Source organism: Camelina sativa, chromosome 7 (assembly GCF_030686135.1).
Source record: "Camelina sativa cultivar CO46 ecotype springtype chromosome 7, ASM3068613v1".
Taxonomy (NCBI): domain Eukaryota; kingdom Viridiplantae; phylum Streptophyta; class Magnoliopsida; order Brassicales; family Brassicaceae; genus Camelina; species Camelina sativa.
Genome location: NC_141886.1, coordinates 4,261,014 through 4,279,971, shown reverse-complemented (window position 1 = coordinate 4,279,971; position 18,958 = coordinate 4,261,014). Strand labels below are relative to the sequence as shown.

The 18,958-nt window shown below is 38.1% G+C and overlaps 5 protein-coding genes across 5 annotated transcripts; 2 read left to right on the top strand and 3 right to left on the bottom strand.

Moving 5' to 3' along the window:
• Positions 1-1,105: 1,105 nt before the first annotated feature.
• On the bottom strand, positions 1,106-2,440 carry LOC104704308 (pentatricopeptide repeat-containing protein At3g60980, mitochondrial). The gene has a single exon (XM_010420421.2). It carries the CDS (start codon positions 2,438-2,440, stop codon positions 1,106-1,108), a length of 1,335 nt encoding a protein of 444 aa, XP_010418723.2.
• A 286-nt stretch (positions 2,441-2,726) lies between these two features.
• On the top strand, positions 2,727-3,905 carry LOC104704309 (pentatricopeptide repeat-containing protein At3g60980, mitochondrial). The gene has a single exon (XM_010420422.2). It carries the CDS (start codon positions 2,727-2,729, stop codon positions 3,903-3,905), a length of 1,179 nt encoding a protein of 392 aa, XP_010418724.2.
• A 2,580-nt stretch (positions 3,906-6,485) lies between these two features.
• On the top strand, positions 6,486-7,310 carry LOC147940828 (uncharacterized). Its single transcript, XM_087458291.1, has 4 exons — positions 6,486-6,507; positions 6,593-6,696; positions 6,834-6,970; positions 7,280-7,310. Exons 1-4 carry the CDS (start codon positions 6,486-6,488, stop codon positions 7,308-7,310), a joined length of 294 nt encoding a protein of 97 aa, XP_087314417.1.
• Positions 7,311-7,502: 192 nt separating this feature from the next.
• On the bottom strand, positions 7,503-12,633 carry LOC147940827 (uncharacterized). Its single transcript, XM_087458290.1, has 8 exons — positions 12,580-12,633; positions 10,033-10,115; positions 9,499-9,945; positions 9,167-9,400; positions 8,829-9,062; positions 7,919-8,723; positions 7,764-7,828; positions 7,503-7,680 (listed from the first exon to the last, which is right to left on the bottom strand). Exons 1-7 carry the CDS (start codon positions 12,631-12,633, stop codon positions 7,823-7,825), a joined length of 1,863 nt encoding a protein of 620 aa, XP_087314416.1. The 3' UTR covers positions 7,503-7,680; positions 7,764-7,822.
• A 1,468-nt stretch (positions 12,634-14,101) lies between these two features.
• On the bottom strand, positions 14,102-17,558 carry LOC104700292 (transcription factor bHLH154). The gene is made up of 9 exons (XM_087460244.1): positions 17,131-17,558; positions 16,263-16,378; positions 16,091-16,156; positions 15,943-16,008; positions 15,805-15,852; positions 14,882-14,947; positions 14,734-14,799; positions 14,596-14,643; positions 14,102-14,508 (listed from the first exon to the last, which is right to left on the bottom strand). The coding sequence occupies exons 2-9, from the start codon at positions 16,347-16,349 to the stop codon at positions 14,290-14,292; spliced, it is 666 nt and encodes a 221-aa protein (XP_087316370.1). The 5' UTR covers positions 16,350-16,378; positions 17,131-17,558; the 3' UTR covers positions 14,102-14,289.
• Positions 17,559-18,958: the final 1,400 nt, after the last annotated feature.

Below are 18,958 nucleotides of genomic sequence, written 5' to 3'. Positions count from 1 at the left end.
ATAAAATAATAACTTTTTTGAAAATCCTTATGGTCCCAACAATAGTATAAATTAATAATTATATAAAATTATCAAAGTATAGTATATATATGAACATTAATTTTTGTTAGACCTCATTTCTAATATTTTTACTATATCAAAAAAATTATTTTTCTCTTCAAAACATGAGAATTGTTATTTTCCTTGTAATTGATTATATAAAAATATTATCTATAACAATTAAATTTTAGTTTTAAAAACTTTTTTAAAAAAATTACCAAATATGGAAAAACTCTATAAATTAAAAATTATTAATTTATCGATAAAATAAAACATTTATAAATTAATAACTTTCTGCGGTCCCAACGTTATTAATTTATAGAGGTTTTACTGTAGCTCCAAGAAAAAGAAACCAATTTTATTTCTTTTACAGATAAGACTACGTGTAGTCTGTACGCTGTAGTTAGAAACCCCACGCCGTTTCTTTTAACCTGAACCGAACGAATGTACTGGTTTATTTCGGTTTGAAATTAGGTATCCATTAGTGTATTACTCTGGTTAACTATGGCTTCCTTGTGAAATGTGAACTCTGTCTGTAGATGAAGGAAAAAAAAAGAAAACAAAAAAAACTGACTTTGCAAAATTTGTACTCTGAAACCTCGAGTCTAAGACCGAGTTAACTCGCCAGATTCTTCATTGTAAAGCTATCCTTTTGTTGCTTACTTTGTGGTATTTATCTGATTTTTGTTGAAAACCCTTAATGCAGATTTGTGTCTCTTTTTTTTTTTTTCACATCTCGCATCTTCGTTGATTCGTGGTTTCACAATTTGACGTATGTTTTTTAGTACTACCAATGGCTGGGGGTTATGCAGAAGGTACTTATTGCGTCGATGTTCATGTTGATTCTACCTATTGCATATTATATGGAATGTTGCTTTTTTACTTGTGCATCTCTATTTTGATGAGCCCAAAAATAATTAAAAAAAAAAACAAAATATTAGTAATCTTAGAAAAATGAGAGAGAAACAGAGTTGACGTCAAATTATTTCTACTTTTAGCCCGGTCAAATGATTGACAAAAAACACAAGTCAACCAAAAAGAGAGTAATTTGTCTACGAATTTCCAATCACAAGGGACAAAACTTGGCAATACACTTAAGATAAGCATCAACGGCAAGGTTCGCCATTCGTGTGGCATCATCGAATCTCGCTGCATTAGCGTAGGCATCGAGCAATAACCTATAAGAGGGGATGTCTGGGATGATGAACTGCTTGGAACACATATCTTGAAAGAAAGTCTCTGCTTCAGACAACATCCCGTGTTGACAGAATTGACTGATTATGTTCCGGTAACAGAGTTGTGGACCATTGATGGTGGTTACGACTCTCTGAAAAGTATCGACTGCCTCGTTAAAGCTCGAGTTTCTGAAACATTCGTTGACCATTATATTACAGGTGTCTGCATTAATCTGGACCGGATGATGATGATGATGGCCTTTCTGCAACCGATGATCAAACAATGCCCAAGCTTGTGTTTTCTTTCCGTGGTTGAGCAGGATTCGCAGAAGCGTATTCCCAGTATTGGCGTCCATTACGAATAGCTTGTCTAACAAAGAAGTGTAACACTTGGTAGCTTCGCTATCGTTTCCTTGTTTGAACCAATACTCGATGAAGGTAGCATTCACCATAGCAATTCCATTGTAGTCCTCATCGATGACAAAATGGATTAAATCGGATACTTGATCATCTACAGACGATACCACCCTCTGTTTCAGATCACTGAAAACTTGCAAGGCCGTTTCCAGTTTCCCCTGATCCAAAAATCCACGAATCAGGTGGTTAAAAACCAACGGACTCAGGTGGCATTCGGCTTCGCTCGACATGATCAAATTCTCTGCTTCTTTAATCCTTCCAGCATCAACCAATCCTTTAGCCAAGAGGCTGTACGTCTCTTCGTTCGGATGATGAGAGTCGACGACCAATAAGTGGCGGTAAAATCGAATGGCTTCATCAACTCCGTGACAAAGAAGAAGAGCTCCGATGATGTGATTACAGCAGGAGATGTTGGGTTTCAGGTTTGAAACATTGAAAAAGTAATTGAAATAATCAAATGCGTCGGCGTACCGTCCTGCGCGACACATGGCGCCGATGATTGCGTCGCAGGTTCTGGACGATGATCGGCCTCTAGCCAAGACTGTGAGACGCGCCTGATCCGCCGCCGCATCGAGATTCGATAGCTTGATCATCAGCATGACTCTCGCGTGTATGTGAGAGGCAGACCAATCGAGTTTCCACATGACCTCCTGATGCGCTGGTAGGGAACGCGATGAGGCATCCCTTGGGATGGGATATGGGACACTCGCGGCGGCGGAGATAGACGATAAATTCTGGGAGAATCTTTGAAGGATCTTGTTAATCGGAGTAGGAAGCGATTTGAAGGATCGTATGCGGGTAAAAGACATGGCGGCGGAGGTGTGACAAAGAACCCACCCGATCCGATCGTATATAGGGTTTTTAAGTTAGATAATTTATTTGATTCTGCTTAAATAGATTATTATATTATCCGTAATTTAATTAAGAAGATTATTATTATTATTCTCTATCGAGAGATTAATATGATTCAACGGAGAAAAAAAAACTAAAACCCTAGCTAGTTTTAGTTTTGTCTTGTTGTCTCCGCCAGCCATCATGCTGTTTCTCACCAGCCTCCGTTCTGCTCCGATCCACACCCATCGCCGTTTGATTAACATGTCAACGCTCTCTTACCTCAACCGCGCTTCTTCAATTCCCTCATCGCCTCCTCCCATGTCCAAATTCGAATCCGATCCCTCTTCTATTCACAGAAGAGTCATGATGCTTATCAAATTGTCCAACCTCGACGCAGCCGCAGAGCACGCGCGTTTGGCCATTTTGACCAGAGGCGAACTCAAAGTCAAAGTGACTGCCAATACCTGCTGCGTGGCTATCATCGACGCTCTGTGCAGTGCTGGACGGTACAGTGAAGCATACGAATTGTTCCATTTCTTCGCTGCCAAGTCCAACTCGGATATCATCTGCTGCGATCCAATCATCAATGCCTTTTGTGATCAAGGGAAACTCGACGAGGCTCTTGAATTATACCACCACAGTGGTGGTGGTCTTCTGATTGGTTCTCGTACCCAACTAGCCTTGGCCCAAGGTTTGGTCAACGCGGGTCGGATTGATGAAGCTATGGATCTTTTCTACTGCGTGAATAGGTCCTTGTATGACATTTTCATCCGTGGGTTCCTGGATATGGGAAATCACCAAAAGGCTAACCAACTTTTCCAAGAGCTAAAGTTGAGTGGGGATTTGGACGCTGTGCTCCAGGTGCGTGCCACTTTCATTGATCATTGGTTCAAACAAGGGATGGATGAGAAAGCTATGAAGCATTACATCATGTTGTCTAAAGAAGAATTCAGCCAAGGGAGGATACATGTGACTGCTGGAAATACCCTTTTGAAAGTTCTGCTCAGGTACGGTAAGAAGACCGAAGCTTGGTCATTGTTCAGCCAGATGCTGGAGCAAAGCAGGTTCAGAGGTTTGGAAGGATACTGTAACGCTAGAAAATTTGATTCGGAGTCGTGTAATATTATGGTGAACGAGTGTTTCAAGCTTGGGCATGTTAGCCAGGCAATCAACATCTTTCACAAGATTGTCGGCACAATTAGTGATCCACAGTTGTGTTACAGAAACATGATCACTCGGTTTTGCGAACATGGGATGTTATCTGACGCAGAACGTTTTTTCGCTGATATGTGCTCGGAAAATTATCTTGTCCCTGATGTTCCAACCTATCGAACGATGATGGATGCATATGTCAAGGAGCTCAGAATCAGCGATGCTCGAAAAACTGTGAACCAAACTTTGGATGCCTGTCTAACCTATATCTCTAAGCAGGTCGTCTAAGTACTATTGGTGTATTAGCAGATGTTCCATTCTTAATTAATTAAAGAAAAGCTTTTTGGAATTTTTTTTGAATCTGGCCCACAACACCACTGCCAATAGCGAAATATAACATTCATTGTTGTAGACTTTGTTGGAGATCCTGGGGCTGTCTTTTAGAACAATCGATATGTTCTTGTAACTTAACTGTCTTACTTCTTAGCTGTAAAGATATTCAATCTCGGCCTATTATGGATTTGCCATCTCTGTTGAATAGGTTTTCAGGTTCCATCAAACTAAACTTGTGTTTGTCATTGTTAAAAAGAACATATCTTTGTTTAAGCTTCTAACTAGTAAACTCCATGAATAAAAGCTTAATCTAAGGAAAACTCCATTAAACCTCCATTAACCAGATAGAAATGAAGAACAAAGTGAAAGTGAAAGATAAGATCGGCAACCATCGCTCACATCCCTCGGGTTCCTCTCTTCCCAAGCAGCCTCATGTGGGCTAACCCCTCACAACATTCATCCTACCTCCTTGTGATGCTTCCCCTCTTTATTTATAGCTTAATCACCTTCTAGGTTCTTCTTAGCCTCCTAAGCAACTTGCCTCATCTCTCACGTGTGAATTTTGTTGCACACGTGTGACTATCTCTTTTACAATTCAGTCCCTGCATCTTATCAATACCCCTCCCTTCAAAATGAAGCTTGTCCCCAAGCTTATATGCAGAAAACTTGTTGTTGCATTGTGCCAGGTTCAACAAGGACGAAACTACACCAAGCAACTCTAATTTGCAAGCTCCATTCGTCAATCCCAATTGTGCCATCTTGCTTTTCCATCTGTGCCATACAGAAAAGAACTTGTGCTGAAAGTCACACCAAGTAGCTAAAAACAGAAACTGCACCTCCCTTATTAATCTTGTTGTACTTGCACATTTGGGACAGTATTTGACGCTCATCCATGGTTTGTCTCAACTGGCACAGAACTTGGTTGCCTCTATTACGAAAAACAACATCCATAGGAACTGAGCAGCATGTGATCTTAATATCAACTGGTCGCCACCACAAGAGAACCACTATGTTGATAATGAAATCACCCAAATGAATCTCACGCAGTAGTAAATGTGCTGAAAACGGGACCAAGGTCGCCTTGGTGGTATTCATAAATTTGTGACATCTTCCCGCCTGACCTTGAGCAAAATATTTCAAAATCTCTGCCAAAACACCTATTAGAGTCTCACAGTGAAACAGTCCCATGAATACACGCTGAAACAACAAGCACAACATCACCATTGTCCCATTGGGTTGTGAGAGAGACAAGGGAAGTAGCTTCTGAGACAAGTGTTCTGTCGCTTCAATGTCTCTACCAGATGTGGTGGCCAGCAGCGGCAACCTATAATAAACTTGACCAACTGATGTGTAAACGTCACAAAATTTAGAAAACTTCGTTACCCGCCACCTAAACAAAGATATATTGAGCTGCTTCAGAAATTTCAGACTTGGGAATTGGTTTTTCTTCATCTCCTTTGACTCAAACACAAAACCCTCTGCTTGAAAGATAAATTGGCTGAATGGAAGACTGCTTGTGTATATGTGTTTAGTTCTCCATTTGGCAAAAGGACATACTGAATACAGTTCCAAAATCTGAGACATGAGAAACTGTATCAGAAGTTGTTGATTGTGAAATGGTGTCGCCGCTGCCATCAACTTCACCGGATAAGAAGCTCTTGATGCAATAACCTGCAACTTGTGTTCATAAACTCTTCTAAACCTGAAACAACGTGTAACTTTTCCAAATACACCATTGTGGCTGCCCTTGCGTCGCCATCGATGCCACAAAGAAAAGCGAGCTTTTCTAAATTCCCACCAAACAAAGCTCTGAAACTGCATTATGTATCTTCTATGATTGACTCCAATCTCCCTCACGGTAATTTTGACAAAGAGAACCTTCCCTTGCACCTCTCCTTGATGAACCCTCCAAATCGTCACTCGGGCATTAGATGAGAAACCCTGAAAAGAAAATCTAGAACGGGACTGAGATTTAATCTTCTCCAGCAGTGCAGCGTATATTGATGCAGCATTACATAACAATGTGTTTTGCTGAACTGCATTAGTCTCTGTCCCAGCTTGTATTGGAGCATCATTAAGCATTTCAATCAAAAACCAAGAAGGAGCCAATGAAGACTTATTACTCTGCAAAAACATGTTCTTGAAGATGACATGAAACTGCTGGCAAACTCTCTTTGCCACAGTTTGTAACTCCTCTGCTAAATCTTCTCGAAACTGATTAAATGTGTGTTGCATCCTTTCTTGAATTCTAGTGTTGGCAACGATTACTTTGGTTTCACACAAGCTGATCGAAGTGCTAATCTTTAGCATGTTTATATTTGATTCTCTTATCTCTACCATCACTAATCTTTTTCACATTGTTACACTAGGTGCATATTGCTGATGGGATCGAATTCATTAGAGATATAACAAACTCTGAAACTCCTTCTGAGGAAACATCAAACACTGTGTCTAAACCACAATCGACTAGCTCAAATGGGGATTCCGCAACTTATACTGTCAAAGGCGGAACTTGTCCTGACATTCTGATTATAGATGTGGATTCAGCAGATTCAAGGTAAGCACAAGGCCAAGTATTATTACATTTACGTGGATTTTTTCACATTAATTTGCTGACTTATCTTGTTTGATCTCGGTATTTCTTCTTTCGGTTAAACGTGCTCTCCCTCAGCACGGTCTTTTCGTAGTGAACTTGGTCTCAAGGTCACAATCCGCCAAAGACATGGTAGTATCAAGAATGAAAAAGGTAAAACAAATGTGATTCAATCAATCATTGTAAAATCTCTCTGGATATTTTCACAATCTGATCTGATACTGTGACACAACAACCAGGGTTTGGTCACGAGTTTGTAATTGATCTCTTTTTGTTTAGTTTTGTTCAAGGTTTTCGATCACTTGTTCGGCCTGCAACTAGAAGAGGAAGATGACGTAAACGTGGTGCTCTTTGGGCTTTGCTCTGAAACCGTAATCAGCGAGAGCGATATTCCAGAATCTGCAGTAATACTGGAAGGGTTGCTCAAGTGCCACCATTTCAACATTTGTAAATATTTTGCATGTATGTAACCAAGATATGTTAAGCACAGTTTTAGTTAGTTAGGTTTAATGGTTAACCTAATGGTATTCAATCGCGGCCTATTATGGATTTGCCATCTCTGTTGAATAGGTTTTCAGGTTCCATCAAACTAAACTTGTGTTTGTCATTGTTAAAAAGAACATATCTTGTACTCTTATGCGCTTGCCATTGTTGAAGAACAGAGCTTTTGTTCTTATGTGTTTCTCATTGCTAAAGAGGTGAGCTTCTACTCTTAATCTCCTTTGTTGTGAATCAGGTCGAAAGCTATGGGAGCGGCGTGGATGTAAGGTCTCGAACCTGCAGATACAAAATTAGTTCTGAAACTTTAATTTTTTTTTTTTTTTTAACGCTTTCTCCTACAGAGCATATACGTAGCATGCAAGTTTAGCTTTAGCAAAAAGAATTGATGAAACAGTGCTGAAGATACACCCTCCGAGAAAACTAATAAAATCATGAACAGATAAAAGATTTGGCGATATGCTGCAAGCTTTTTTAATCCAAGACCAAAAAGAGCTTAATTCCATTTGAGTCTATTATATGAAATCGTAAACTGAGTGGGAGATTCACAAACTTGTGATCTTGTTATTACAACAGTAAGTAAAAGAACATCTGTCTTGAAAGCTTGATCTTCACGCAACTCCTCTGCCATCTGCTTATCTGTTGTAGTAAACAACTTGTTAGAAATAGTTTTTGACTACAAAACTTAAAAGACTACATAGATATAGAGACAGACAACTTACACCGAGATAAGAGAAAATCCAGTTTCGTTCTCTCCCAAAGTTAACTCCATACATCCTCATCAATACTTCATCAAAGTGTGTAGTAAACAACTTGTTAGAATAGTTTTGACTAGAAAACTTAAAAAGACTACATACATAAGAGACAGACAACTTACACCGTCAGAATTTGCAGTTTGGTTCTTTTCAGTTCTGAGATTCTTCCCAAAGTTAAGTCCATACATCCCAAGGTGTCTCACCAATGCTTCATCAAGTGTGTACACAACCCCTGTGTTCTCTAGATGTCTCACCAAGGCTGAAGCTGATTTCATGTCCTCATGCTTTAAGCAGCCACTTAGGAAGCATATGATCACGGTATCATCGATCAATCTATCATCAATAGCAGCCATTTCCACGATCGTTTCTAACGCAGTGGACACTAAACCAACATCGACAGTCATCCAAACGATTGCTCTAACTATCTTTGGGTCAAGGGGAAGTCCATAATGTTCCATTAACGACTTAATACTCTTTGCCCCCTTACTAACGTACCAAGTATTCTCCGTTTCAAAACTCTTGGTTCTAAGAGCGTCTATCAACCCAAAAATGTTGTCTTTACTAGGGGAACCTAATCTTATAATCATACCAAATGCAGCATGTGCTTCTTTATAGCACTTGAATGCAAAAGCATGCACCATTGCATTGAGGGACTTGTAGAGGAAACCCCTTGGAATGATTTGGAGTACATTCCTGACGCATTGTTGATTTCGATCCATCTCCCTACCATACAGTGTGATGAGGTTTCTATGATTTTGGGTTTCTATACCTAACTTAATCGTTAAGCCATGAAGGGTCGCTGCTGTATGTACGCCACCATATACAAAGTGAAGTTTATCAAAGAGTTCAGAAACCGCCTGTAGCAATAGCATCAATCGGGGAACAGGTTTTGAAGACTTTGTGTGAATTTCATGCATCAGGATCTCTCTGAAATTAAAAACAGAGTTGATTGTGAAACACATTTTAAGCAACAAATGGTATTAGATGCAAACTATATTAACAATAATCCATATATAGGAAGATGTTACTCACAAGATATCGACTTTGCTGAAGTAGTTGGGATGACGCTCGATGAGACTTCTACGAAAGAGGTATTCAAAACCCAACTTAATGGCTAAGCACATAAGCGGCCGTCCTGTAGTCAGTAAGTCTTCTTTTTCAATAGAAACATCAAAGAGTAGGGAAGCCGACGTTAGCGAATAGGACAGTCGTAGATGATCACGTTCCGGTGGCAACACTGCGCAAATTTTTAGCATCTCCATCTCACTGATATTAAAATAAAGTTGATTGTGAAACACAGTCACATGAGAACAGGTAGGTTTAACCAACAGATTTAAACAAGTAGGAGAAGATGATGAAGATGAACTCACAGGATCTGGACTTTGGTGAGGTAGCTGGGATAACGATTGATGAGACTTCTACGAAAGAGGGATTCAAAACCCAACTTAATGGCTAAGCACATAAGCTGCCCTCCTGTAGACAGTATGTCTTTTTTTTCAATAGAAACAGGAAAGCGTAGGGAAGCAAACGATAGCAAATAGGACAGTCGTAGAAAATCATGTTCCGGTGGCACCACTGCGCAAATTTGTAGCATCTCCATCTCACTGATATTAAAATAAAGTTGATTGTGAAACACAGTCACATGAGAACAGGTAGATTTAACCAACAGATTTAAACAAGTAGGAGAAGATGATGAACTCACAGGATCTGGACTCTGGTGACAGCTACCTCAGGCAGTGAAGCTAATTCATCATAAGGATAAGTAAGTGACATAAAACCCAACTTCATGCTCAGGCAGTGAAGCTGTTTCATGCTCCGTTCAGCTTCAGCCAGGTCGTCGTATCTAATATACTGACCAAGATGCACTTCAAAGAGTTTGGAAAGAGACTCAAGCAAGAAGCAGATGTCCTTGGACGTCTTTTGCATCACCATTAATTCCCTAGCATACATTGTGATGAGACTTTTGTGAAAATGGGACTGATGAAGACCTAGCGTAATGCTCTGGCAATGGAGCTGATGTCCTGTAGTCACGGTTCCGTATTCAATTTGGTCTCGAAAGAGTCTGGAAACCGAAAGAAGCAATAGACTTTTCGGGCTAGGATCTATTGGAGTTGGAGACTCGGCGTAAATCTTACGCATCAGTATTTCACTGAAATTAAAACAGAGATTATTGTAAAACGAGGTCACATGTCAAAGATGCAAAGCATTAAGAACAAAACCAAAAAGAAATACTCACTGTGGCCCGGTAGAAATCAACGAGGCAAGCGATCTGACACGGAGTTCTCTCAAACGGAGAAGTTTCCCGAAGACGGAAGAAACCTATATATAAGGCAAACCAAACAAGTATTCAAATTAAGGCCCATACCATTTTTAATTATATACGGAAATTAGAAATAAGAAAAAATTATGAAATTGAAAACTTATGGACAGTCGAATCATGAAAGAACAATCGAACAATCATCAGATATTACATAAGAGAGTGAAACATGCATCTCTGAGAACCAAAAAAATAAATCATAGAGTGAAACATGCATCTGAGAACCATGGTTGAAGAACAACCGAACAATCATCTCAGATCGGTAACTAATTAAAGATGATGAAGGTTCTAAAAAAAAATAAAAATCATAGAGTGCATGCATATCAGGACCATATCTTTGATGAACAATCGAACAATCATCTCGATCGGGAACTAGATGAAGAAACAGATAGCTAATGAACATAACAATCGAATCGAATCATCTCGGATAAGCTAAAGTAAACTAAGAAGACGACAAATCAAACGATCGCTAATGAATGATTGAATCAGAAGAAGAAGAAGAAGCAAAAAAAAAAAAAAAAAAGAAAAAAAACAAGCTAAGAACACGAACATTCATCTTTTTGGTTTTGCAAAGCTGAGAGAACAGAGAGGATTTGGAAGGATTGATGAGAAATAAAGGATTTTATGGAAGATGATCAGTACTGCGTTGCGTTGTTGCTTTTATGCATGGGTTGGCGAGAAATCGGTTATTCCGTACACTCTCTCTCTCTCCCCCCGGTTTATGGGGGCCACTAGATTTTGTTTTGGTGGCACTACACTACTAGATTAATAATGATTACGAAAAAAAAAAACTATAAACATTATAAATGAAAATGGAACCTATTTATTAACGGAACGACGTTGCTCTTTTTTGTTGTTGTTCTTGTCATCTTGTGCTGATACAAGACTGCGTGAGGGTTAAACAGTAAATTGTAAGGACTGAGTACAAATACGATGATGCCACGCAGCACATGAGCGAGAAAAAGATCACAGCATTAGGGAGAGAGGACGCATGATCGGAGATGGAGAAGAAAACAGACGTTTATTTGCCAGCTGCTAAATATAATTTATATAATAATAATAATAGAGGAAAAAAAATATTGGCGTGGCTATGAAGCCAGATCAATGAGGCCTTCAATTTTTAACTTACTTTGACAAGATAATTAATATGTACAAGGGAGATTAATACGGGTAATATAATAGTATATTTCATTTGTTACTATTATATATAGATACTTTGTTTACTTCATGCCTGCTATATACACTTTCTAGTGTCGACTTTTGTTTCTTATATATAAAAGAACAAGAATAGATGAACAATTTAAAGTAATTAATTACAAAAAGGTATTAAAATTTCCTTTTGAAACTTTTCTACTGATTTAGAATGCATTTATTGCTGGCGTTTATGAAAGAGGTCTTCTATCTATTACTATTTATTTGGAGTATATATATTTTTGGAAAGACGCACATGTGGTTTAAATTTAAAAAAAAAAAAAAAAAAATAGAAAAACCGGTGACAAAATGATATTCTCTCTGTCTCACAAACATTGAAGTTTAGCATTTTACACAGATATTAAAGACAGAAAAAATATATGATTAATTTATTATTTATTGTTTTTCTGATGATTTTTTTTTATTTTATTTATGACAATTTCATGATTTCTTTTTCTAATACTTTTTCACTTTCACACCTTCCCACTTTTACACTCCATACACTCTACAACATCAGTAATCATTAAAACAAAAATTTATTAAAAATATTCAAAACATCAATCTTTGTGATACAAAGAAAATTCTCTAAAACTTCAATTTTTGTGAGACAAAGAGAGTAAGATTTTAACTCATCAGAAATTATTTATGGATGAAAGACTCGGATTTATGAGAGTCATCCTGATTCTGATAGTGGAGTTTTATGTTTTGATGATATATTGTTTATATTAACATCATCCCTTCAGAATATTAAGGAATCATATATAATGCATGAAAACAAATTAAACATCATCACTCCATTCAAGGATCAATTCTCCTTTATATATATCATCTTCACGTCCGTACCATTCTCCTCTCTCATCAGGTCAACCAGCCATTCCGGCGTCGGCCCCCTCTCTTTTTCCAACCATCTTTCTTTCTTTTACCGTTTTGTTGGAAACTACTAGTCCACGCTTCTTGGTCTCTACATGGCACAAGCTTGGAGAACAAGCATCACGTTTTAGGGTATTCTCACTCATCAATCATCATCTTCTGTCGTTTAATTTGCCCGAGCTGGAGCTCATATCTCTCTCTCTCTCTCTCTCTCCCTCTCTCTCTCTCTCTCTCTCTCTCTCTCTCTCTCTCTCTCTCTCTCTCTCTCTCTCTCTCTCTCTCTCGTGTTATCCTTCACACTAGGAAAGAGCTTCAGTCGATGTTTCTACTTCTTCCTCGTAGCTAGCTAAAAAGTCATCTATCTAACCGTTCTCTCCGTCGCTACCTACAGATAAAATATCAAACGATCTTTTCTGTCGCTTCAAAAGCTCCATCGAAATGATCGTTACCTGTCACCATCGTTATCAAAGATAGATACAAGAGGCAAAGAGGTCAGCGGCAGAGAGAGGACTTATATAGTCTAAATCTGATTGTCTCACCAGGACAGATATGTACACAAGACTATTTGAATCCAGATATATATATATATATATATATATATATATATATATATATCACTGAATCCTATTTGATGAATCCGTAAACCCAGATACGTAGTACAAAGCAGGAGGGGTTTCCATAAAGGTTTGACGTTGGTTTTAATCTTGTGCCAAATTTCAAATCTAACGCGGCGTACGTAGCCTTTATATATAAGAGCAAGTCAAACAAGTTTATAAAGTAAAGAATAAGACAACAAAAGATCTTAAATAAAAGACTGCAACATTCTTTTCAAACAATGGCCAGTGTCGTGTTCTGAGTTTTATGGACAACAAAAGCTGTCTTCATTCTCTGCACAACATGCGGTAGTGTATTGAGGTTTTCTTCATTAATGGATTTGAGCACGCAACTCTCCAGTCTCCATCTCGCTAACAGCTTCAGGCCTGATCTTCTGGAGCTTTGTACGTAGTCTCAAATTTGTCTTGACACACCATGCATCAGTGATCTGAAAACGGGGGCATCGACGCAGTTGCTTATCTCTTCTTGCTTTCTTCTTCTGTCAAAGCATTCATATGCACATCTTATATAAGAGAAGGTATGAACACACACTCATATGAAGAGGAGGATTTGATGAGCTCGCGACAAATAGATATTCCTGGAGCTGGAGGGTGAAATTGATGTGATCTTGGATAGGAGAAAGCTGAGCCTGAGTGATGTAGCGGGTTTTACAATCTTGATGGGCCTTATCCGGTGTTTGCGTGCCCATCAAGCAAGGGTCGGTGTTTGGTTTTATTGTTTCGATTTCTTCGTTTGATAGGATAATCTTTGTTTCCTTTGGCCTTTATCTTCTTCATTTAGGATCAAGTTTCGTGAGTCTCTCTACACAACTCGTGACCTCTCATCTCTATCCCTTCCATTTCCATCTCACTCGTTGTTCCATCGTTACCACACTCTGTTTTCTCCCCCAAACCAGAGCACCGCTTCTTACCGCCAACGTTTCGTCAACCTCTCCCCTCCGCATCACTGAGCAGCTGCTAATACTTCCTAAAGCTTTCTAGTTAGCCTATCCGTTTACGATTTGCTCCTCCGTCGCAGCGATGTGATCCATTGTCTCTCTCGCTCCCTTCGTCTGTTTCGATTTTAGGGGTTAGGAGGGTTTTAGTAGCTGTTCTGGTTAAATTTCTCTAAACCAATCTGCTATCTCACCTGAACTAATTTCATAAACCGGAATTTACAGTATTTTGGGAAAACCTTGAAAATCCTTGACCGGTTCGGATAACTATATTTGATTATCGTAAACTACAAGTAAGATGATTCTACCTAAAGAGAAGATATTGGGTTAACCTAGTTTTGCACTTTGACCTGTTCAATTCAGAATTTGATATATATGTTCTTAGGAAGTTAAAATCTTTGCATTAGAATCAAAGGTTACCACCAATGTATAAACAAATTATGCAAGTCCAATTAAGTAACGGGAAACCACCACAGTCCACAGAGATGGGGAAACAGCCATCAGTGACTATGAACTAACTTCATGGGTCTCTCCATATATCAATATATGTTACAGAGACTTTATCATCATACCAACGTTTTGGCTTTATCTTTCGTTAGTCTTCTTGAAACATAGATTTTATCAGCAGCAATATACGAGAGATTGAAAGCATGAGTTGACGATGTTGGAGTCTTCTTCACAGGAGCCCATATATCAGCACCATTGGTTTGAGCAACCCCTGTTGTATACTCCAATGGAACAAGACATAACCCTCTGCTTCTTAGGCTGTTCTCTCCCTGCTCCTCCTAGTTACAACCACCAACAAAAAAATTCAGATCACAGATTATGAATTAGCAATCTGAGTAAAAAAGGGGATCGCAGATTCTGTTCACCTGCGTATTAGTGGGTGTTGTTGCTTGCAGATATGGAGCGCTTAGAACCTGTACAGATAATAATTACGTGAAGTCAATGTTGTATCAGAGGAGAGGAATGAACTGAAACATGTTTTTTGGTCGAAATATCGAACAAACCTTGACTTGTTCTTGAAGAAACTGAATGTATTGCATTCCCTCTAGTAGAACTGATGCGGTGTCCGTCTGAAGAGATATATATAGAGACTTGAACATGACTAGAGAAGACCAAGAACGTGTAAGAGAGATCATGTAGACCAAATTGTACCTTTCCGTAAGGGGAAACTAGTTGCTGAAGAGCTGTAATACGTTCTCCCAACTTGTCCTTCCTTTCCTGTTTTCAACACAAAAGTCTTGGCTCAGCAATGTTCTCATGGCAAACAAGCAAACAAAACACGATTGCTCAGTCTACTGCAGAGGCAGAATACATGGCGATGTGTGCATCAACAAATCAATCAGTATGGTTAAGGCGGTTGCTAGAACAGCTAAAATTCACAACTCAAGAGGGAGTCCCTATCTACTGTGATAGTCAGTCAGCGATTGCCATAGGAAAGAATCCGGTTCAGCATAGAAGGACCAAACACATTCAGATCAAGTATCATGTTGTCAGAGAATCAGAGAGGAATGGAGATATCAAACTGGAATATTGCAAAAGCGAAGAACAACTAGCAGACATCTTTACCAAAGCATTGGGAAGACAAAACTTTGAAAGGATTCGAGACAAGCTTGGTTTGAGTAACAAAATGGCAAGAGGGAGTGTTGACTGATGCCTATTTTGTACCCAAACCAAACTAAAAGAATCAGAGAAACCAAGTGAAGAAGCTAGTAGTTGCAGGTTAACAAGGTTGGTAAAAGTAATGATCAAACTTTTGTATTAGGTATGAAACTAAACTGATCTAGAGGTAAGCTTATCTACTTAAGTGTCTTTGTTGAGTGTGCAAGAGAATAAGCATGGTGTGTGTCAGAGAGTTGTTAGTTTCTTTTGATTATAAGTATGTATGAAAAACAATGTTGTAAAATAAGAAAATATGATTGAAGTTTAAAAGAAAGAAGTTTCTCTTACTCTCTGTTCTTATCTCAGAAATTAAAATAGTCTACAAAGTTCAACATACAACCACCAACAAAAAAATTCAGATCACAGATTATGAATTAGCAATCTGAGTAAAAAAGGGGATCGCAGATTCTGTTCACCTGCGTATTAGTGGGTGTTGTTGCTTGCAGATATGGAGCGCTTAGAACCTGTACAGATAATAATTACGTGAAGTCAGTGTTGTATCAGAGGAGAGGAATGAACTGAAACATGTTTTTTGGTCGAAATATCGAACAAACCTTGACTTGTTCTTGAAGAAACTGAATGTATTGCATTCCCTCTAGTAGAACTGATGCGGTGTCCGTCTGAAGAGATATATATAGAGACTTGAACATGACTAGAGAAGACCAAGAACGTGTAAGAGAGATCATGTAGACCAAATTGTACCTTTCCGTAAGGGGAAACTAGTTGCTGAAGAGCTGTAATACGTTCTCCCAACTTGTCCTTCCTTTCCTGTTTTCAACACAAAAGTTTCAAGATTCATTAGCACGATGTTCCAGGTATGACAGGGAGCTTTAAGTAATTCTTATTTTGAACATTGAGAGTACTATAATAAGACCTTGGTAGATAAAGAGAGACCGGACTTGTGTCGTTCAATGCTGTTTTCTTCAAGAGAGCATACATTGCGCTTGTTCTCCATCATCATCCCTGCCGAGTCTCTAGAGTATTCCCTTCCTTGTAGTCCCAACGAAAAGAAAAAACAAAAGATTGGTTCTTCGACACAAGAAACCGGTTTATTTGCTGCCCTCTTAAAAGGAATATGTAGTGATGAAAGCTTATTCTTATGGCAAGTTGCAGAAAAAACATAAGATGACAACTCAACAACTTGTTTTTTTGTAGCGTCACAAGGACAAATATATACGCCTTGATGTACTTTTCAAAACAGATAAACAAATCAGTGTTTTGGTTTTAACATCAAATTTAGATGTAAAACTACAAAAGAGATGCAACTCTACGTTTGGACCAACCAATGCATTGGATGAAGATACGACTTTGGATTAGAAAATTTAGACCAATGGTCAAACAAAAGTAGATATTGGTCAAGAGTTTATTATCCAGCTTAAAGTATTATCTAAAGTTTAGTAGCACAATCATAGATGATTAAAATATGATATCATACTTTTGCTTCCATACGGCGACAAATACAATTGTTATAATGCATGATATGCTTACTCAAGAAACTAGGGAATTGTCTCAATTTAATGAGTAGAACTGTTTAATCATTAGAACTGTCCTATAGACAAGATTCAAAGCTAGCGAACTTGAAATAGAAAACCCCACAAGAAGATTGAGAGAACAAAAGAAAGTGATCCACAATAAAGTGATTTAGACTTTTTAAGTACTAGCTAGTTTGTCACTAAGGCAAAATTGAATAGAAGTGTGGAACAAAAACAGAGTAATGAAAGAAAAAGAAAAAAAGAACTTACAGAGAGAGAAGAGACTCAGCATTTGCAATAATAACCAACCAGAACTAGACAAAACTCTGAAAGTCCTTGGTTCTAAAGCTTTGGTCACACTTTTTGGTTTTTAAACCAAGGCACAAAACACGATGAAACACATAAACGAGGATCTTGGTTTCTCTCTAGTCTGTACCTACGTATATACTCTCTCTTTCTTTCTTGTCTTCAGGTCTTGAAGAAGGACATAAATGATAGCCGGAGCTCCAACGGTGGTGACGCGAATCCAGAGGTTTGCGCTTTGGATTAAAACGTCGTCGTAACTAAAAGGGTCGTGAGAGAAAGAGAAAAAAAAAAAAAAAAAAGGAGTTTTATGTAGAGAAGAAAGCAAAGAGAAAGAGAAGAGAGGACTACGTTTCATTTTCATATGTCTTCTTCTTTATTTTTTGTTTTTTCCTTTCGTCTTCTTCTTTAATTTTTCATTAAATATTGATTTCTTGTGAGACAAAAAAATACTTACTAGGAAAAGGTAACTATATCAATAATAATTCTAAAATCTAATAATACCAATAATTCTCCACAAGAGAGTATTGTGGAGAAAAAGTAAATATATGCAGTAATTTTTAATTTGACAATTACAAATAATCATGGAAGTTTTAGTTTCCTTAGTAATATGTTAAAACATGACAGATTGACAGCTAATGTACAACCAATGGAGAGAGGGGTCCTTTTACCAGTCTCAGATAGAAGTCGATTTTATTATTTTTCATCATAAATATATGGGGTGTTTGTCCATATGGGCCTTTGTGCAGCCAAAACTTTCAAATTGGGTATTTTTACCCGTACTTATAGGATTAGGCTTTTCTGATGGGCAAAATGACGAGTATACCCTCCTTGCGAAATGAGACTGTAGTTTCTTCTCTTCCACTCCCGAACAAAACACTTCTTCCATCACCACCATTTCAGATGTCCGATGAAACCAATGAATTGAATTATTTGTGTTTTGAATAAAGAAAATTAAACCCTAAAGAAATTATATCTAATGAACCCAAAGGTTCCAATTATAAACACTAATCTAATCAAAACTTCCAACTTGTCTTCAAATCTAAATTAAACTTGAAAATTATATGTTTACAATCAATAAATCTTAAAAAATTGCAGCAAGAATCCAAGCCACCCAACTGAAGCGTTAACGGCGATGATGTGACCATCAGGCAGAACTCACTGTCGTCCTCACTGGGCAAACCGTCGTGATCAATCATCATCGGATCTCATTTACAGTGTCGTCTTCTTCGTCTCGTTTCCTCATCACCACCATATCTCATCATCTTCACCACCATCGTTCACTGGATTTCATCATCATCGCCAGATCTAATTATCTTCACCACTATCGTTCACCGGATCTAATTATTTTCTTGTGAGACAAAAAAAATACTACAATTGTCCAATTAGTTTTATCTTCCACGCCGGACCCACGCGGTTTCTGAATTTGTTGTTTCTTTCCTTTGTCGCAAACTTGTTTCTTCTTTGTCTTCGCGGCGACCAGAATTTGTTTTAGTGTTTTCCAAACAATCACTCTTACGTACTTAGTTACCAAATCGGCCAATTTAAAAGTACTTTTGTTTCCTATTTTTACTATGTTACAACCATACTATTAATTAACTAACTAATTTTGCAAAATGGTAACCTCCTCCACCGTTCGAGCCCTTTGGTTAGCATCAATACGGATTTACGGATCGATCGAATCTATAATTAAAAACAAGGATTACGGATAGTTTCCAAAAGAAAGTACAGCAATTAATCAAGACATCGATGTTTAACTTACACATTCCAACATCACTATCATCCAAATTGAATG